Source organism: Pieris napi, chromosome 5, assembly GCF_905475465.1.
Source record: "Pieris napi chromosome 5, ilPieNapi1.2, whole genome shotgun sequence".
Lineage (NCBI taxonomy): Eukaryota > Metazoa > Arthropoda > Insecta > Lepidoptera > Pieridae > Pieris > Pieris napi.
The window spans coordinates 7,435,931-7,457,334 of NC_062238.1; the positions used below are offsets into that span (position 1 = coordinate 7,435,931).

At 33.8% G+C, this 21,404-nt stretch overlaps 3 protein-coding genes across 5 annotated transcripts; 2 read left to right on the forward strand and 1 right to left on the reverse strand.

Moving 5' to 3' along the window:
* Window positions 1–1,926: 1,926 nt before the first annotated feature.
* LOC125049417 (serine/threonine-protein kinase N) lies at window positions 1,927–6,214 on the forward strand. The gene is made up of 2 exons (XM_047648687.1): window positions 1,927–3,488; window positions 4,035–6,214. The coding sequence occupies exons 1-2, from the start codon at window positions 2,182–2,184 to the stop codon at window positions 5,845–5,847; spliced, it is 3,120 nt and encodes a 1,039-aa protein (XP_047504643.1). The 5' UTR covers window positions 1,927–2,181; the 3' UTR covers window positions 5,848–6,214.
* A 2-nt stretch (window positions 6,215–6,216) lies between these two features.
* Window positions 6,217–7,902, reverse strand: LOC125049421 (BTB/POZ domain-containing protein KCTD5). Its single transcript, XM_047648695.1, has 2 exons — window positions 7,665–7,902; window positions 6,217–7,591 (listed from the first exon to the last, which is right to left on the reverse strand). The coding sequence occupies exons 1-2, from the start codon at window positions 7,863–7,865 to the stop codon at window positions 7,139–7,141; spliced, it is 654 nt and encodes a 217-aa protein (XP_047504651.1). The 5' UTR covers window positions 7,866–7,902; the 3' UTR covers window positions 6,217–7,138.
* Window positions 7,903–8,187: 285 nt separating this feature from the next.
* On the forward strand, window positions 8,188–21,393 carry LOC125049418 (mucin-5AC). Of its 3 annotated transcripts, XM_047648690.1 has the most exons (13): window positions 8,188–8,608; window positions 8,736–9,078; window positions 9,307–9,444; window positions 9,857–10,048; window positions 10,439–10,575; window positions 11,468–11,606; window positions 13,138–13,249; window positions 14,036–14,273; window positions 14,307–14,476; window positions 17,389–17,471; window positions 18,522–18,709; window positions 19,474–19,590; window positions 20,241–21,393. In XM_047648690.1, the coding sequence occupies exons 1-13, from the start codon at window positions 8,360–8,362 to the stop codon at window positions 20,391–20,393; spliced, it is 2,259 nt and encodes a 752-aa protein (XP_047504646.1). In that variant the 5' UTR covers window positions 8,188–8,359; the 3' UTR covers window positions 20,394–21,393. The 3 variants fall into 3 exon arrangements, with proteins under 3 accessions (XP_047504646.1, XP_047504644.1, XP_047504645.1); XM_047648688.1 differs by having other exon boundaries at window positions 14,036–14,476; XM_047648689.1 differs by having other exon boundaries at window positions 9,334–9,444; window positions 14,036–14,476.
* The last annotated feature ends 11 nt before the right edge of the window (window positions 21,394–21,404 follow it).

Genomic DNA, 21,404 nt, shown 5'->3' on the forward strand with positions numbered 1-21,404 from the left:
ACGGTCATCCATTATTATATCTTTTTTATCAATAACAGCTAAAAGGGAACTTCTTTCAGTCATTTGACGGTCACTGGTGGAGCCTGCATATCCATCTGAACAAAACGATACGAGATGAACTGAACAAACGCCACCAGATGTAGCGCCCACCAATGATTTTAGTGTTGTGGTGTTTGTAGCTACTAAATGTTGTTTGTTGCGCTGTAGGGTTTTTTGATTTTAATATGGGTATTTCTGTACCATCTATTATCACTTTGATAGCTGGATGATATTGCTTAAATAAATCTAGCATATTAACAACCAGTGAGCGACTAGACCAAATATCAATTTTTTCCATAAGTTATACCTAAACAAAATTTACCCATGTAACAAATATATTCCCAACAGCAGTAGTACAAATGCCAAAAAACTGCCATCTCAAAATCAGGTTTATTTCTTCTTAATTTAACTAACATCAAAAGAAATTGATCCATTCCACTGATGTTAATGACTTGGCTGACCCTATAATTATATTATTAAGATACTTGCTGTGGTAGTGGGATTCTTCCATGTGAAAACAGTTGGGATTGTAATATTTTTCAAATATCTATGAACTTGAGGTAAACCTACAATGAATGCATAATAATTATACTTATTATAGGTCTACCAGGATCTGATGGCAAAAAGGGAAAAAAGAAATTGACGCTAGCAATACTGGGGAAATTGGAGTAAAACGTTTTGATACTTTTTTTTCCTTATAGCGGCTGATTCTGTGTGTGATACATGCAAATATATAAATTTATCCAATGTGGGGTTTGAAATTTAGATGAAAACTCCAATTACTCTGTTCATGAGTTTATTAATTAATTAAGAACTTGAAAATGGTTCCAAATACTGCACATCCATAAAAAAGTCTTCAACGAAGTATTTATAATAAACCTTTCCTCCTGCATCTCAATTAACCGATCTTGTTCTATGAACTGATTTTCAATTTTTATAACATATTCACAAGATTTTCGCCATTCATCGATCCCTATTTGAGAGAAATAAACAGTGTACAACTCATTCATCTTGTTTCTGATCAATTCTAAATCAAAACTATCCAAGTTTATTTGTAGTATAAGAAACCCCTGAAATAAACCAAAGTTTAGTATAAGTACATAATATAATACACACGAAAAATCCCATAAACCAAACTATCAAGACGTGTCATTCCTACTAACCAGTCAACGCTTGCACATGGCTCAATATCGATGATTGTGTATGTTCTGCATCTTGTTGACCAAGTATTCTTTGATAAACATTGAAAACAATATGTCTTGCTTGCGATCGAAGAGTTTTCTTCGACATTTTCATCACTTTTTAAAGGAAATTTGAAGCCAAACCAAAAACAATTCCTCGAAATTTCAGTTGACACATGAAATTTTTCTTTTATTGCCATATGTAAATCGCTAATTTTTAAATTTTTTTTTTGCCATCAGATTCTGGTAGACCTATACATACCTTAGTACCTATACCATATACATCATAATTTAAAAGTAGGTTATGCAAACCTGTAGATGAGTTTACACCTTTATAATCGGATTCAAAAAAAATATGTTCCGTTTCCGAACATAACCTCGAAGAGTTTATAGCTTTGAAATGACGTCTTTTTAGAGCTTTTTCACAGTCATCTTATGCGTAATTCCTTAAGAAAACTGTGATTGCCATTGTTATTACAACCGATTGCTGCGCAGCGAGGTATTTTTGGAGAAAAAAAATGTTTTACCTTTTGTTATAATAATAAAGTAGGGGATGTGACGTTTGTTTGCTTTTATTATGGGTCAAGCGATACCAGCGCTACTGGTGTTTGGCAGTTATCTTTTCCATTCCCATTCTCGTACTGTATTCTATGGATCACATTATCTGTGGATCATACTTTTAAGTCTATTGTCTGCGAATGTAGTAAATTTTTATCGTCGCTGGTCATCCCGTTGGTTTCGTTGACCGACCAACTTGTTTATAATTTATTGTTTTGTAATTAATTTAATTTAGGGCATCATTTTTAATATTTCATATTCTATTTCCATTATGAAATCTTCTGCAAAAAGTATACATGTAGTATATCGTAGTGTCATGGTTTTTTAGTTTTGATTGAAGAGCAACAGTGTTATTTTCTCTCATAATTATGGTTAACTGACGTTAGACAGTGCATCCTCAATTATGGCAGACCCAGGTTATTACCACAGTGATTATATTCGTCATCCCGTCCTTTACGAACTGGGTGTCAAGTATGGTATTAAAACGGAATGTATTCCAGAAATAGCATTGCCGTCTAAGTTGGAAGAGCTCAAGGATGTTATACGTAGAGAGATACGTAAAGAGTTGAAAATAAAGGAAGGCGCGGAGAAATTGCGTGAAGTAGCTACTGATCGAAGATCGCTTGCAGATGTTGCAAACCTTGTTAAGCAAGCTAATATTAAATTGAATGAATTAAAGTCTGACTTGCAAGAGTTAGAATCCCAGTTACTGTTATCACGCGGGCAGTCAACCCCTACATCGCCAGAAGACTTATCTTATGATGAAGAGATCATCTTGGCTTCGGAGGCGGCGCAGCAACAACGCCAACTCGGCGAAGGCACCACAGATCGTAAACTTGCTTCACTTGAAAAACAATTGAACATTGAACTAAAAGTTAAGCAAGGTGCCGAAAATATGATACAAAGTATCACCAGTAGCAACCAGTCCAGAGATAAAAAGCTACTTGCTGAAGCTCATCAAATGCTTGCAGATTCGAAAGCTAAAATTGAGTATTTAAAGCTAAGGATATCTAAAATTTATAAACAGCAGAAAGGCGACAATGCTGGAGCTAATGGAGATGGAAGAAATATGGATATGAGTGGAATTCACCCTCTACTTGATGAACGTATTGCTGAGTTAAGGAATCGTCTACGTATAGAAGCAGCTGTTGTTGAAGGATCTAAAAATGCCATACGTCTGTTACAAAGTGATAAAAAAGTTACAGACAAAAAAGCTTTGCAAGAAGCTCAAACAAACTTGTTAGAGTCAACTCAAAAGTTGGACTTGCTGCGTAGGTCTCTAGATATGCGGCGACAAGAATTGCCTGCAGAAAGTGCTGCTTTTATAGAACTCGGACATGAGTTACGCAGTACTGGGTCTAGCCCTGGTTATGTTAGTTTATCTGGAGCGACAAATGCGAGACCTCCTTTCATATCTCCAGCACCATTAATAAGTCCTTGTGTACAGGTAACTGGGGCATTAGAAGTTAGACTCATGGGCTGCCAGGATCTACTAGAAGATGTGCCAGGACGTAGTCGCCGTGACCCTTTAGCTAGTCCTTCAGACCTTAAATCATTTGTTAAAGGAGTTGCTATACGAAACTCCATGAAATATACATACAGCATCAAGGAAGACACTAGTAATGAAATCATGGCTGTAATGAAATTGGACAATCATACAGTTGCTCAAACTAGTTGGAGGCCATGTTCACAGCAGGCATGGGACCAGAGGTATGTAATTATAATTGTTTGATAAAATAAGTATATATAGTTAGCCTCTTTAACCTAGATAGAACATCATGTAACTAATTAGATTATATAGATTATAACTGTGCCCTATTTTATATAGGATGAATAAGTAATGCATGGTATTACGTCACTAAGTATTAAATTACTTACATAAACATAAAATTTTTCAAGGCATGTTATGCTTGAATAACTAAATACATACTACAATCAATAATTACCCTTAACTGCATATCTGTTTCCTTGAAACTTAATCTTTATAATTTCTTAGACAATATGATTACTCATTACATCTTATCAATTGGCAAGTCACATATTTGTTGTCTGAGTAGGCGGCATCATTTAATTTTTCAATTTCATGATACACTCAGTAATGCTAATACTTATTTTCTTTATATAAAACAATACCATTCCTACATATTTTTTTAAAGAAAATACAATAGAAAATAAAACATATTTTTTTTTAAGGAAAATACAATAGAAAAAATATTACACTTCTAAAAAAGTAACTCATTTGTTTATATTTCTTAGATTCACAATTAAGCTGGATAAATCAAGAGAACTTGAAATTGGAATACATTGGAAAGACTGGCGAGGCCTATGTGCTGTTAAGTTTTTGAGACTAGAAGAGTTCATTGATGATATTCGGCATGGCATGGCTTTGGAGCTAGAGCCCCAGGGATTATTATTTGCAGAGATTAAGTTTTTAAATCCTATTGTATCAAGAAAACCTAAACTCCAACGCCAGCGAAAAATTTTCAAACAACAAGGCAAAAACATCCCCCGACCGTCCTATGGAGAAATGCATATACCTGCTGTTGTTTTAGGCAGATTGTTAAAAAGGTCCTCACCATCTGTTCAAAATATTCAAAATGCTCTAAGTCAAAGCCAGCACCATAACTATGAAATACATCATGATAATAAAGATATTGAAAATACCAATGCCACTTTTACGGGGATGGCTGGTGTTAGACCATTGGGTCTACCAACTGTACCACATGTGCCTATTTCACAACCACCAGCAAAGCCTACTCTGCCAGTACAACCCCCTCCAAATGTCTCTACACTTCGAATGGAAAAAGAGTTACAAGAAGCTTTTGCATTTCTGGAAGATTCATATACTAGAGATAATTATATTGCAAAGGATCCACAATCTTCTGCTTGCAATACTCCTTTGGTGGAATATCCTCCATCTCCATCTCCTAAATTACTTCTTGAATACCCAAGTAGTGAAGATCAAATTGTGGAAATAACAAGTAATATGCGCCTGTCTTCCTCAAGGTCATCATCTGTCATAGAAACGATGAGTAAGGAACCTGATTCTAGGAGGCAGTCAGGTGAAATGTCAATGATTAGTTTTAGACTACTGAGTGTCTTAGGAAGAGGTCATTTTGGAAAAGTAATATTAGCTCAATACAAACCAACAAATGAATATTTTGCCATTAAAGCTTTAAAAAAAGGTGATATTATTGCTAGAGATGAGGTTGATTCTCTCTTGTCTGAAAAACGCATTTTTGAAGTTGCTAATGCCATTAGGCATCCATTTTTAGTAAACTTATTTGCATGCTTTCAAACCGATCAACATGTGTGTTTTGTGATGGAATATGCTGCTGGTGGTGACCTTATGATGCATATACATGCTGATGTGTTCACAGAGCCCAGGGCAGTATTTTATGCAGCTTGTGTAGTATTAGGCCTACAGTATTTACATGAAAATAACATAATTTATAGAGATTTAAAGTTGGACAATCTGCTTCTTGACACAGAGGGGTATGTCAAGATAGCAGATTTTGGTTTATGTAAGGAGGGCATGGGTTGGGGTGATCGTACTGGCACCTTCTGTGGCACACCAGAGTTTCTGGCTCCTGAAGTTCTAACAGAGACATCATACACGAGAGCAGTGGATTGGTGGGGCCTTGGTGTGTTAATATTTGAGATGTTGGTTGGAGAATCACCATTCCCTGGAGAAGATGAAGGAGAAGTATTTGATTCTATTGTAAATGATGAAGTGAGATATCCAAGAACATTATCTTTGGAATCAATTGCACTGATGCGCCGACTATTAAGAAAGAATCCTGAAAGACGTCTAGGTTCCTCAGAGAGAGATGCTGAAGATGTTAAGAAGCAGGCTTTCTTCAGAAATGTTGACTGGGAACAGTTACTTTTGAGAAAAGTAAAACCACCATTTGTGCCAACAATCAATAATTTAGAAGATGTCAGTAATTTTGATAGTGAGTTCACCTCTGAAGCAGCTGTTCTCACTCCTCCCAAAGAGCCAAGACCTCTGAGTACAACTGACCATAAACTTTTTTCTGATTTTACATATATGGCAGACTGGTGCTAGGCAGCTTATTGTTAAAGCAAGTTGATAGATTAATAATTCTTTATGAAATACAATAAACCCCATTGCCTTAACTAATGTGAGTGAAACTGTATTTTGATATATCTCTAATCTATTCTTAAAAGTATCTTTGGAGATACTCATGTTGACTTGTATTTAATGCAGTTAAATGCAATATTTTATGAAATGTGTAGGATAAATAAGTTTTTAATAGTAAAAACCTTTATTTTTTTAAAAGCATCATACATATAATGTAGTTATATTTGATTAACCTGAAAATATTTCTTAAGTGAAGTGTGTGTCAAATAAATCTTTACAATCATCAGTCAATTCTCTACTTTAAACTGTGAAATAAAGTTATCAACAACAATAATTGTTTATTATTTTTATCTAAGCAATGTACATTACCATAGTAATTATGTATTATAATAACTACCACCTAGTTACAATTTGTATTTTTTATGAGGCTTAACAAGGTGTCTTTATTAAGTCTCAGTGTTTAAGTAATAGCTCACAATAATTATAATAAATTTTAGGTCTAAAATACAGATTAACAAACATGCGATGCTATTTAACAAGAGGCACTTTGTAATTACACATTAAAGATAAACCTACTCTTTTGTTTGCTATGTTTATTGGGTCAAATTAAAGTATAAGTACATCAAACGCTTATTATAATGTTTTATAAGGCAGTGTCTTTTATTTAAGTTATAAACAAAACCTTAACATACAAAAACATTGAACTGTACTAAACTTTAGACTTGGTTGAAATTTCTTTGAGCAATGATTTTATTAACTGGACATCTCTATTATATAAATTATGAAATATATCTTTTACAGCAAGTAACAATAATATCAGTCATATTTTCTTTTAAGTATGGAGATATTTCTTATCTGTTTTATAATAAGATTCATTAATCAGAAAACCAAACCAACATGTTAAATCATCTGAAGAACATACACCCATAAATAATATTTTACATACAGCATTTTACCATAAAGAATAATTGTAGTAATATTTGTCTACTTTACAAACAATATATTTTAAACATCCTAGAAACTGAGTATTTGGCCGATAATAAGATTGAGAAGACAATATCATTCATCACTTTGGCAGAATTAACTTATATAAAGAGCTGTAAAATCATATAACTGTATTTATGCAATGCATACTTAAAGTTAAAGAATTCAAAACACTTTCACATAACTTCATGCAACATTATGTACAACCTTTCTCTTAAAATGTCTTAATTATCACTGTATGAGTGAGTATTGCTACTCTAAAAGTGTAATTTCAAATTCTTGAGCCCTTTTGTTGCAGAACCATTGCTCGATCTGTAGGTTCTATGTCATTGCTATTTGGATTGTTACCACATTCTCTGCTAACCACACACAAGAATTCAGCGTGGTCTTCACTACCATAATTATATTGAGATCCAATATTTATCAATTGTTCAAATTTCCAACCATCAGACATAGAGGAAACCATTTGCGTCAACTCTTCTTCATGAAATTGTAAGACTCTGTAGACATGATTTTTGGAGTCTTTCGAAGGTCCTGTTTCTCTTTCAGATATTCGTTCTTTTACTAACTTAATAAGCTCTGTTATATTATAAAATTCTGCTTCCTCTAAAACACCTTCTTCAGCAATGTCATTGTTGATGACCAACTTTCCGTGGCGTAAGTAGTTGAGTACTGGAGAGAAATACGTAGGATCTCTATCTATTAAATAAGCTCCAGTTTCATCCTAAAACAATAATATTCAAGAATTACAAATATAATACCTTAACATGTTTACAATAATTTAATCAAAAACTAACCCTATCTGAAATTAAGTCACTGTCTTCTTGCACTAATCGATACAAAAATGAGTTAGTGTCCCTAGACAAAGTAGTTTTGGTTGTTAGAAAATATGTACCACCAACATTAAGTTTAACCCACTGTTTACTACTTCGTCTTTCATTGTTATATCTTTGTATATTTTCATTAGTAAAACCACCGCCACCTACGTGACCCGCCATGGTTAGTATACCATAAACAAATACAATGGACAATGAAATGATGGTTATTAATTATTATTGCACAGCATAGTTAACAAATGTGTCATATAAATGACAGTTGGTGTTTATAACTTTTTTTCCAATAATAATAGACTATAAGGAAATCTAACGATATCAGCTTTATTTAATAATTATATGAAGCTTTTAGTAAACTTAGGAGTTTCATTAAAAGCTGCAGAGTTTATTCAATAACGAAATTTTAAGTTACTTTTAAGTTTTTGTCTTACTGAAAGCAAGGTTGTCTATGCTTGATTTTGATTAATAACAAATGTGAACTGTCAGTAATTACGATTTACATTTATATTAGACGATCGCATTTGGAAAGTTCGAAATAAAGCTACATTGTTTTAAAGTAAACTAGATAGTTAATTAATTAAATGTTATCTGGTTTTTGGATGAATTTTGCATTTTAATGCAATATAATGTTTAGATAGTGTTACATATACTGAAACATTATGAGTAATAACTTGGATAATGATAGGTCTATTACAACTGGCAAAATGTATCCAATCGACTTAGCGCCACAAAAAATAACAATAGTTAAGAATATTTCAAGTGCAGACGTTAAAATGACTCATATAATACCAAGTCAAGGTAAAACTACCGGAACCAGTCAAATAATTACACATTCTAGCACTGGGCCGATTGGACTGATGCGTACAGCAACTGGCGCCCAAATAATTTCTTCCGGAGTTGTTTCTCAGGTAAAGGTCTACCACACAAGTAACATTCATCCATTTTCTAATGATTGAGTGCCTTACCAGTGGACAGCATTTCACTATCATTTACTTGAAGTATTTACTTTTTACCTATACAAATTACTACTTTCAGGGTACTCAAATTGTTAGTCAAGGAAATCAGTTAATAAGTCAAAATGCACAAATACTCACACAACCACAGCTGTTAACAAGCAGTCATATATTAAGTCCCTGCACGCAAATAATAAGCCAAGGTACTCAGCTATCAGGTCAGGGGTTAAACTCAAATAATTCCCCATCTTTGAATACTATTCAGACAAGTGTAACATCTACAGTGAGTGGGAATCAAATGCTAAATGTAGGTGCACAAATTGTTAGCGGCTCAGGAAATTTAATTGTTAGTTCTTCTGTACGAACTCTTGGTGGAGCTAATGTTAGAGTGCTACCTACCAATCAACATCAAAACTCTAGACCAGGTGAGTTAACTAAATATCTACTCTAGTTACTAATATATATACGTAAAGTGAAATGTAATAGTTCTATTAGTTTACATTAGTAATTTTGGATGCAGTATATCTGAATACTTTTATATAATGATAACGTCATTGTCTTTTACCTAATCTGTATAAGGCTAAGAAATAGAATAGTTAACTAAAAATATAAGTGAATAAATTTGAATAACTTTCAATTAAATGCATTTACAGTCCTGACAAGTGTTAATGTAAGCGCAGCTAGTGTTCTAGTGAGTAAGGGGACCAGTCATGTGCCACGGGGTCTAGCTGCTGGGGCTTCCCTAGCAGTGCGTCCAGTTACAGCTTCAGCACAGGCTACTATCGGCCAAGGTGAGAAATATCTTCAATGCAGAGTAAAGTAAAATTACAAGATCAGCAACAATAGTTTTCTTTAGTTCTTGCAAATAAACATTTCTGTTTATATAATAGCAATGGGTTAGGTTTTATTGGAGGTAAGGGAGTTAGTTATTCTAACAATGTAATAAACAACTAATGGTGTATTAAGACTGACAATTAACATACTTTAGTTACATACAATTAAACATAATATGTAGGAATTTTAAACAATCTGGGTTATTTCACAGAGAATTAATACTAAAAAAAATATTTTAATATCTAGTTGGCAATGCTTTAACGTCTAAATACACTACATATTTAAAAATTTATAATTTTGCATTTTCTAAAGAATAAAAACATTGCAACTGAAAGTTATACTTGTTACCATTTTTATTTACTGGTTTAGGTAGTGGTTGGTCATCAAACAGTCGCGGCCGTGGGGCTTTAGTATATGGCTCTAGAGGACTTAGCCGCGGGGTGCCCCCACGACAACCATCACCGGCACCTTCACCCTCACATACACCCCCACATTCTACTCAGACGCCACTGTCTCCACACTCTGCTATTGTCACTTTGCCAACAACCACTGTATTGACTTGTGAGTAATTCTTGTACTATATACATCTTATTATATTGACCATAATATTATAAACAAAATAAGATTATTTTAATACCCAATTTCAATAATAGATTCTGCTAAATTGTCTGATTGTTACCAATTAAATTAAAAAAATTATTGTAAATATTATTTTATGTCAGTCACTATCAAACCATTTTTGATTGATTTCCAGAATGTCTTCAGTTATTATTATTGCATTTATAGAATAATATTTACATCAAAATTATTTATTAAAATCGGACATGCGTCGGTATTCGGTCTGTAAATTCCAATAGAGATAACGTTTTTATATGCAATTTCGGTGCAGTCTATATGAATAAAGTTATTTTAAGTTTGAGTTCCAGCACCGCCGTTTTTTTTAATTTCTAGCGAGTGGTGTTATATCGAGCACAATGCGTGGTTCAATTGGTGTAGTGAGTGGTGTGACAAGACCGAAAACACCAACTCCACCACCTCCAGCTCCGAGACCCTTACCACTCTTGCAAAGGAACTATCAACCTGCAAAGGTAATGTTATTTTATCTTTTTCTAGCAATATGTCGGAGCGCGGGTTTGTGCATTTGTCTGCATTTGTCTGCATTAGCTTTATTCACTATATCACACATACGCAAAATCTATGTCCTGCGATTGTTCAATACAGCAGAACAGCGGGGTGACCCTTCCTGGTGTATGTTTGTATATATTTAATAATTGTTTTACCGTGAATATAAGACCCTTTGAAACCCACCATTCAAAGTGTCTCGTTTATATGTTGATAATGCTAGTCCTTAATTTAAATTATCCTTTTTTTGGTAATGGTTTCATAAAATATTCAAATTATGTTCTTTAAATGTGTGATACTCGTGTTAGCAAAATATATATATATATAGTCCAGAAACTTTGATATGAATAATTATTAAGTGTAATAAATATTCATATCTAAGTTTTGTTTTTCAATTATTACTGTAATTGAATAATATTTGGGTATGGGCGCGTCAAAGTATTACGTAACGAATTTTGGGGTGGGGCGGGGATTGCATGACGCGTTATTGTAATATTATTTTCGACTTTCCAGTACTTTACACCACATAATGGTAACCTTTTAGGTATAAAGAGTCACTGGGTGGTCACGAAACGTTTTACTATTGGGTACAGAAAAACGTTACGGCGATTTACCACATTCACCATTACACACATATTCACAACACTTCAAAGATAACAAATCAAATTATAAAAATATAATTAGAACGATTGCCAAGCGTTTTTATCTTCTAGGTAGTCATTGACTGTGTAATACACATTAAGGTTTTTTTGATATGTGTTTTGATTCTGTTTAAAAGCAGTTCCAATATTTCACTAGGAATCAGGTTATAGCAGTATATATGTTTAATTTCTTTAAATTACTGTTTGGCTATCGCAGGTTGTGGGTGTGGCAAATGTAGGTGTACGGGGTGTTGGCAACAGTGCACCGCCGCAGTTGTATTACGAAGTGCCGCGAGCTGCGCATCCGCACCACGCAAGGCCGAGTACGCCCTACGCGCATACGCTTACAACCCAAGGTACTGTAATAATAAGGTAATCTTAATATGTATATATAAGAAAATCTAGCTGACCGGGCAAACGTCGTTTTGCCATGTATATCATTTATAATAAAAAATAGGGTTTGGTCGTAGAGGGGTGAAAGTTAAGGGTTGTATGTATTTTGGCATGTTGTATCATAATAAAATAAAAACAAAAAGTTTGGTCTAAAAAATAAAATTTAGGGGTGGAGTACCCCTAACATTTAGGGGGATTAAAAATAGATGTTGGCCGATTCTCATAGATACCGGATAAGCACAAAAAATTTCATCAAAATCGGTCGAGCCGTTTCGGAGGAGTATGGCAACAAAAACTGTGACACGAGAATTTTATATATTAGATGGTCTTCGTTTGAGGCTCCTTCACGCCTAAACCACTGATCGTATCGACATGAAACTACTGCCATTCGATGCGAGATGCCTAGATGGTTTATGGCTATTTATTTTAAATTACAACGTTCCTTCATTTTTTTATTGCTGTTTTACTTTTATGAAAATTTATACATACGGTCTTCAACGCGGAAACATTCGGGGAGGCTTCGTAGAACCTCAAAACGTCAACATCTGTTAAAAACTCGATTTTAGAAAATTTTCAATTTTCTTAGCGGGATGTTAAAAAACAGAATAGTAAAAATATGAAAAAAAAAATAATGAAACATACAATTTTATTTATTTCCTATTTTAAATCGCCTAGCGAAGCGGGCGAGAAACGGCTAGTCTTAATATATATAAATTACGCGTCACATTGTTTGTCCGCTATGAACTCCTAAACTACTTAACCGATTTCAATCAAATTAACACACCGTGTGCAGTTTGATCTAAATTAAAAGATAGGATAGCTTACATCTTAATTTATTCCCGGAATATTATTTTATTGCAAATAATTTGTTTATTATTTGACAGTCACAATTCAAACAGATGGCGCTGTGTTGAAAGTACCAACGTTTCACATAAGCTACAATTTAATGGCATTACCACCAAAAAAGCATGGTGGTCCCCATGACTGGTGTTCTCCTACTGTTTCCCTTGATTAATTTACTTCTATGTAATATAACAAAAACCTTAGCCACAGCAACGTTTGGCCGAGTCTGCTAGTTAATATATATATTTTTTATTATGGCGTAATAAGGGTTGGTGTAAGATCTTTTTTTTAATAATTAAGTAATATCACTTATAAACTAAATTAGTAATCTATTTTAACTAATGTAGTTGTATGTCTGTTTCTGTAAAGTTGTGTTACTTATGTTGTGTTATTTATAGCCTCTGTTTTGAAGCTTTTCTGACCGCAAGAATGGCGAATGGTGAATTTTATTTTATTTTATAAGGCTCAAAATAATCGACGCATTATATTAGACCACTAGTTAAACGGCGTCGTTTAGTTAAAAGGCTAGGCTGTTAATTGAACGGCTAATTAAGCTATTTGGCTGCGACATACATGTTGCTGTTCAAGATGTTGATCCCTATTACCATAGATAAATATTATCTAGTTACCAAGGGTAAAATGTAATTACAGCGAGTGGAGTAAATGCCGTCCAAACATCATCAGAGGCTCGTCAAACCACAACTATTACCAGCACACCCGTTCTTCCCAGACCTTCCATCTTAAGGAAACGGGATGTCGATGGGTGAGATTTTCAGATATTTTCTTTGTCTGCTTTAGTATAATTTTTTTTTATTTGGGAAACAAAACATCTCTATACAATAAATTAGTTTAAAAATAAACACATTGCATGTATCCACAAAAAGACACAAGAAAAACGTTACGGCGCGTTACATATGAGAGGGGGTGGGGGGGGGGATCGTCAAGAATCTCCAAAAATTGCGTGACGTAATATTTGAACGCTCCCTTATTTACCTGTCTAATGACAATACTTTTCTTGGCTTTGAATCAAAAGAAACAATTTGTAGACTAACCTCCCCCTTTTTAACGTTGGATGTGTTACGTATATGAATAAATGATATTTTATATTACATTATTTTTAAACATACTGTAAACTCTTTATAACGAATTTAAAGCGACTGAGGTTTTTTTCGTTATACGCAAGAGGATAAAAACCCAATTAACAATAACAATGGCGAGTCGGCTGTTTATGACCTCAGTTGTATTTCTTAGAAATTTCGGCAACTCAAAAGGTTACTTCTGTAAGCTGCTTATAAAAAGAATTACACTTAAGTATGTTGTTGATGTCTAAACATGAAAATATTTCTTCGTAATTTTGCAGAGAATTGCAGTTGCGTTATAAAGAGTGAATTATTGTATGGGTTTTGTGTTAAAGCAAGCAGTTTTTCTGTTATAGAGATTTTTCGTTATAGCGAATGATGTTATAAAGAGTTTACACTGTATGTACTTGGCTCAATACTGCGAAGTGATTCCCATACCACAGTCAGTAAAATTAAATTATTCCTTTCAGGTCGCCATCTAAAAACCAAATGAATACGATATCAACAATATCCCAAGTAGGAAACATAGGCAACATAACATCAAATATTGCCAATCTAAGCAATACTACCATAAGCAATATAGCAACACTGAGCAGTATTAGCAATATTGGCAATGTGGTTGTGGGGAATAACTTAAGTAACTTAAATGTTAGTGCAATCAGTCGTGTGGGTACCTTGAATAGTCTAAGTACCTTGGGTAGCATTGACAGTGTGAATACTATGAATAATAGTGCAATGAGTAGTGTGAATAGCCAATATATAAGTAACACGGGGTGGGAGGATGTGACAACCTCCCAGGGACCGGGAAGCGGGTCTACCACCATGTCAGCAGCGTCATCACCAACCCCAGATGAACCGGAGCCACCAAGGCAAACCGATGTCTCACCGAGGAAGAAGCCGCGGAAACAGTTGTAAGTGCATTTTTATTTAAATTTTTATATAAATCAGTGGCGCTACAATCTTTTCAGGTCTAGGTTCTTCTTTTTTTTTTTTTTTCTTCTGTATCAGTTTCATAATTGTCAATCTAATTGGCAAGTAGGTGATCAGCCTCCTGTGCCTGACACCGTCGACTTTTTGGGTCTAAGACATGTCGGTTTCCACACGATGTTTTCATTCACCGTTCGAGCGAATGTTAAATGCGCACATAGAAAGAAAGTCCATTGGTGCACAGCTGGGGATTGAATCTACGGCTTCCGGGATGAGAGCCGCACGCTAGGCCAACACTGCTCAGTTTAAAGAAAAAACTTTTTGACCGGATTGAAGTTATGTATTATTATAAATTTACAACTATTTAACATAATTTTAAATTTATCCGACGTTTCGCGTGCTTTACAGCGTGCGTGGTCACGGTGACTGAAGACAAAAAGTGTTGAATGTCAAAAAGTATCACAGCTGTAGAGAAAGTTGCATTATCTGTATTTATTTCCCCGGAGTTGGTATTGACTAAAAGATGGAGAGTTTTGGCAAAATTGGCTCACGGTGTCCTCTATTGAGGACATTATGTTAAATAGTTGTAAATTTATAATAATACATAACTTCAATCCGGTCAAAAAGTTTTTTCTTTAAATGTGTAAAGGTTATCGGCCAAAATTAACAATGTATCCTCAATCTATGATTATAACCAATCTTGGACTGATTCATATCTAAAGACCGATCTCCAATCTGCATGCCAATAAACATTTCTGCTATCCGATTGTTTATTTGACAAAAGATTGACAGCAATCTTTTGCGTGATCCTTGCCTCTCGACCGCGTTTCGTTCAATGCAATATGTTGTGATCAAGCATACCAAAAGTTTGCTGTTTTTGGAACGAAATAAAATAAGTAAGACTTAGGGCTGTTTCACTATGTATGGATAAAGTAGCAAATAGCTGTGCAACGTTTTGTTTGTTTTTTGTTACGAACAAATAAAGTTACAAAATTCTATAGAAAAACATAGAACCTTTTTGTTGGTCATTTAATATTACTTGTAACGAAACGGGCTGTCATGTCATATTGAGTATTTTAGTACATATTATTACAAATATAAATTTTCTCTGAGTAGTTTGTGTATGTTGTTTAATCACAAAGATTCGAGGTTGGTTCTTTAACTTAAAAAAATGTCTACGCAAAAACGTGAAAGAAGCGTCAATTTCAGCCGGGAAGAAGTTGACCTTCTAACTTCGCTTGTTGCTGACCATAAAAATATATTAGAAAATAAAAAGAGTGACTCAGTCACCTGGCAAGAGAAAGAGCAGTGCTGGAAGACGCTGGAGGCGCTGTTTAATAGCACAAGTGGGGTAAACTTTCGCAGTGCTAAAGCTTAAAGAGGGCTACAAGAAAAAAGTCTGCCTTGATACATGCTGAAACATATCGTACAGGAGGTGGCCCTAGAGCTGCTACTCCTCTTACCCCCTATCGAGGAAAAAGTCAAAGACATGATATTGTTGTCTGTCGAAGGAAATGAAAGTCAATTGAAAAGAAGAGCTTCTAATTAAGAGAAAGCAATGGGCATTTGAAGAGGAAGAAAGAGAGCATAAAAGAGAATTATGGGCCAAAAAAAAAATATTGTTAAATAAATTAGAAAAATAATAGATTTTGTGCCTGGAGCAAGGATGTATTGTATTAAAATTTGTATTTTTATTTAAATAAAAGCATTGAATTTTTATTTAATTTATCTCAAAAATGTTGTAATTTATAAAATATTATAGTAATAAAGCAAAATAATCACTTATAAGATTACTTCGCACACTTGCATTTCCCACGTTGTCAATTGCGCTTTGATCAATATCATCAGCTTGTTCATCTACTTGTTGCAGTAGTTCAAAATGTTCATCTCGCATATCAATAGCAATATCGTGCAACACTGCACATGCCACTATCACGGCTTGTACACGAGATACTTGAAGCAAAACCTTTTTTGACAAACCGATTTTGGGGAACCGATTTTTTCCAAACACCATATTATGTCCTTTCCACCACATTTCTGCTTCGTATTTGAGATTCGTTATAAAGATGTTCTGCTGGAGTCTTGAGGTTTTGAAGTGGAGTTAGTAGGTAGTATCTATAGTAACAAATATTTTTGGTTGTAGCTAACATTTAATTTTTTTTTACAAAAGTTGATGAAAAGATGAAACCTGCAAGAAGTCATATATGATAGACATCACTTTGTGTAAAAGTGTCTCCATCTCCAAAGCTTCTTTTGTTAACCTAAATCTAAATGTGAATTCGGCGTCATTCAGGCTCTGGGTATAATTAATTCTTGTCTTCTTATGTCTTCGCACAGAAGTACGTTGTCTTCTTCCAGCTTCAGAATTACTATCCCAATCGGATAATTGCATTTAAACTTCCAAATCACTATCACTAGAACTGGAAGATGACGAAGATGAATAAATTTTCCCAATGAATATTAAGTTAGGTCGCAATCCCAAACCCAAATCATACGAGTTTCACCGATAGCAATCCGAGATTGATTTGGCCAATCGAAGCAACTGTCAAAATGGACAGATAGGTTGTTGGCATGAGTAAACATTCATTTTCATACAGAGGGCAATCTTCAATCTCTTATCCGCCCTCTGAACGATTGGTTGAATAATTAGATTGGTATCTCAGTCCATGTATTGAATATTGGCATGCTTTTCTTTAGAAATGGATTGAATTGTCAGTCTATGACAGCTAAAATTGGATTGAGATTGCATATTGGTTTTGGCCGTATGTCAATCAATGACAATACTAACTGCTCAGTTTAATTTATGTCTTATCAAAACAATATTACAGTAAAAATATTTTTTTTTTTAAATTTTAATTTGTGTTTTCTAAATAATTCAATAACGTTCTATTTTCAGATTAACAAGTGAAGTGCGTCACTGCGACTACCCAGTTGAAGAGAAACCTCCGACGCCGCCTCCTGCCCCGGTCATACCCAAGCGTAAGTTTCCTAAATGGTCCATTATAATCGGTTAGAGTTTTTAGGAAAGAAAAAATGTGTGCGTGTACTAGGTGTACACACGTAAGAAGTGAAACTTCTTTATGACCTTATTTTTCGAAAAATGATCTACTATATGCAACTTTACAGAAATTGGTTAAATAAAGTTAAATTAGATAAAGTTTAACAAAAGGCTTTTAATATCACAGACTTGAATACAAATAATACAATTATTTCATTTTACCTTATTACCACTAAGATTATTACAGAATTTCATAAATTGTAATAGAATTTTAAGTATCATTGTTATAGTTATTATAAATTTTTGTTACTAATGGCTTCGAATCTCTTCGGATCAACCGTAGTAGGGACAAGAAAAAGATGGCGCGTAACCGAAAAATGTGACAAATGTGTGTAAATTTTTTTCCAACGCCGATAAAGAAGTTTGACTTCAAAAAGCAACATGGCGCGTAACCTGCTACAAAATTTCTCCCATACGTCGATAAAGAAGTTTCACTTCAAAAGATGGCGCGTAACGGAAAAATGTGACGCGTAACGAAAAAATGTTACACTAAATTTTCTTCCAACCCCGATAAAGAAGTTTCACTTCAATAAACATTTATTAAAACTAACAATAAAAAATATACAGAAAAAAGATTCAGTGGTAAGTGAGGTCTCTGTGGATACATGTATACGAACATACCATTACCATTAAATAAAGTAATATATAATATTGTTACGAGGTAGGGGTTCGGATAGAATACGCCGTAGTTTTCTTCAAGGGATAAATCAGTGAAGAATCTGTTTACACTAAAAACCGGAAATTACGCACAGAAATTCACTAATTACTCGAATTACACGCACTTCACACAGTACTTTATCACTTGTCTTCACTATATAGTATATTCCTCATTAAAGGGGTGTAGCAAGGCCTGAAAACTAGTTCTGTAACTAGTGGAAAAATGTAAAAACATTGCAGTCAACCCGTTTTCGTAACAATATGAAACCAGTTATTGTATACGAAATAAAAAAGTTAAAATTCGTATTTTAAAGGACCGTCCCTAACCTCGACGTACGTATGCGGGTGGCGTAGTACGGCATTGCACTTTACGCGGCCGTCCGACGTGAAACGACGCGAGACACGCGCGAGGGATATCGTAGCGATCGCTACACAGAAGCACGTGCTTGTCTCCGCCGAGGGATGGAAGGTGCATCATTTGACCGCGCAAATGGACGATTTGGTAAATTAAATAGTTTTTTTTTATTGTATACATATTCAGAAACAAAAGTTTACAATAGTGTGTGGGGTGGAAACATAATATGGACTCAATTTTTAGGTAAAATTTATAAGATCAATGATATATTATTACATAAAATTATAATAATTATACTGCACGTATAAACTTGCACATTATTACTAAGCCCATTCAAACATCGACACTCAATATATAGCCGATGCAAGAAATGCAACAGGCATTTCTTTCATTTCTACGAGAATTCTTAAGTATTTAATTAGTTGTATAAAAGGGTTCAGTTTGAGATGCGTCTATGTAATATTGGACGGTATTTTAGGTTCTCCTAAACAGTCTTTAAGTTCTTAGGGAACAGTCTAAGCTTTTAATCGCCAAATATTTCATTTTACAAGATACTATATAAGATTAAGATCTAAAATCATTTCATACCACATATATTTTACTACTTCTGTGTATCTATTATTTAGACTAGTACTACCTAATAAGTGTTAAATACTGATGATAAATAAAGTTTTATTTATAAAGTATAAGATACCTTTCAATTTATGTAAAAACTGTCCCATTAATGTTTAATAATGTTTAATTAATGTTTCTTATGCGGTAAGCAAGTTTTATTCATTAAAACTAACTCAGTCTAATTGCACTTTAACGAAAGTAATCTGTCCCTCTTCATCACAGCATAAACAGCATTTGTCAGAAAGAGACGAAAGAGTACTACTCTAAAAAGACTAAAGGTAATGATGTTTTAATAGGTTTCCTTAGAAGCGGATGTCGGCGAACAGTTAGAGGGAGTACATCGTTTGTTAGAGACAAGTCGCGCTCACAACGCGCTTAAACCACTCTCACACTCACTACTTGAACTTATAAAGGTATAATTTAATTGTTATTACTATTTATTATCTTTAAAATAATATGTTGTCATGATTGCTTATTTATTAATAGAAAGACAGCAATGACAAATGAATATACCACTGAAGTATTTCTGAACCAATTCGACTAGGGTCCTTCAAACAAAGAGCGTACCAATTCTTAAACGTCCGACAACGCACTCGTGAGCTCTCTGGCTGAGTGTTCATGGGCGGTATCACTAAACAACAGATGAGCCTCCTGCCCACCTGTTCTATATAAAAAAGTCTGACACTATGAAAATGTAAGTAGTCACAGAACAGGATGCAATGATATCTGATTAAGGATTAATATTAAAAAAAAAAATTATTGTCTATGATATTGACTATTATGAACCGTTCTTGGAGAATATTTGGTTATACATAGACTAATTTAACAGTCCTGTTTGCTATATCTGAATTTCATTAAAACAATTTAGGTTACAGCCACTTTCTTTAGAAAGGAAAATACAAATTAATATATATAATTATGTGTTTAACAACTATTGTTAGATAGATTTATCTTTATAAATTCTTGTATGGGTTTCCCATTTAAAACTAATTTTTGCTGTATAAGCGCCCTTAAACAGCCAATCCTTTTTTGTGCCCGAAATAATGTTTATTATTACCAACAGGGAAACATACAAAGGAGTAAAATAGTCTGCGAAGGTATACAAGAGGCTCGCGAAGATATTCTACGTGTATTCAAACATAGAAATTTTGTCTCCGACATTTTGACTCGACAAGCGGATAAGCGATGCTTCCGAAAACATCGATCGCAGTCATAACATAAAATTAAAACATATTTATGAGAAACTATTTTTGTATTCCGGGCTCAAGCCGTAGCTTATTAGCTATGCATCTCAAGTATTAAAACCTTTTTAACATCAAATCTGACTCATGTCAAAGTTTATAATAATCATTGACGTTGACAGACTCAAGGACTTAAAGTTCCCGCCAAATAAATTGTCAAAATTTGCGCAGAAGTCTTAGTGTCAGAAGTTTATGAACTTGTGAACTACAATACAAAATTCTTGCCTTAGAAAGAATGAAAGTTAGAAATAAAATTGTCCAATACGAAAAACGCAAATGAAATTGCTCGCTTTAAAATCTATACACAAGGCGTCTAGAGTCTAGACTCTGAATTTACCGAGTTACAGTCGAGATTTGGCGCTAAGTATCACTCCCATATTTAAACAAACGTATTGGATTTGACATACGCGAATCATACATAGCGCTAAGCGTTCATTCACAATATTACTCTTAAGTGACATTTTAATTTAAATTATTGATAAACATAAATGTTTCTTTGTAAATCTGTTATTGTAATTTGTTGTATATAATGATTTCTATAAATGCGTAAAAAAATAAGAGAGATTCTTATAAATATATAAAACTTTTGCTTGAATTGCTGTTCTATATTTTGTTAAAATGACCTGACCATCAAAACTATTTCTAAAACCATAGTTTTTGACCCCGGGTATCTGATAAGATTGTTATCAATAGAACAGAATACATTATTTTGTTTTAATAAATAACTGATCTGAATTATTTTGGATTTGTAAATAATAGATAATAGAATAGTTATGTAAATTTAATCCTAATATACAAGTGCTTTTATTTGTTGTGTGATGTCCTTATTTTATAACTTAGAATAAAACGGACTATGCTGATACACAAAAATGGTATTTTATTAAACATTTAAATTTTCAGTGACCGCCCTAAAATAGTTTACTTATCGTACAAAGTGTGAATTTTTGTAAAACATTACATTGTTAATAATATTGATCATTCTTTTA

Excerpts from the sequence above, each read along its gene's own strand:
- LOC125049417 (XM_047648687.1), top strand. The coding sequence starts at position 2,182 with ATGGCAGACCCAGGTTATTACCACAGTGATTATATTCGTCATCCCGTC. Across the intron at positions 3,489-4,034 it reads CAGCAGGCATGGGACCAGAG|ATTCACAATTAAGCTGGATA; the intron begins GTATGTAATTAT and ends TATATTTCTTAG.
- LOC125049421 (XM_047648695.1), bottom strand. The coding sequence starts at position 7,865 with ATGGCGGGTCACGTAGGTGGCGGTGGTTTTACTAATGAAAATATACAA. Across the intron at positions 7,592-7,664 it reads GTGACTTAATTTCAGATAGG|GATGAAACTGGAGCTTATTT; the intron begins GTTAGTTTTTGA and ends TTATTGTTTTAG.
- LOC125049418 (XM_047648688.1), top strand. The coding sequence starts at position 8,360 with ATGAGTAATAACTTGGATAATGATAGGTCTATTACAACTGGCAAAATG. Across the intron at positions 18,710-19,473 it reads CCGCGCAAATGGACGATTTG|GTTTCCTTAGAAGCGGATGT; the intron begins GTAAATTAAATA and ends ATGTTTTAATAG. Across the intron at positions 19,591-20,240 it reads CACTACTTGAACTTATAAAG|GGAAACATACAAAGGAGTAA; the intron begins GTATAATTTAAT and ends TATTACCAACAG.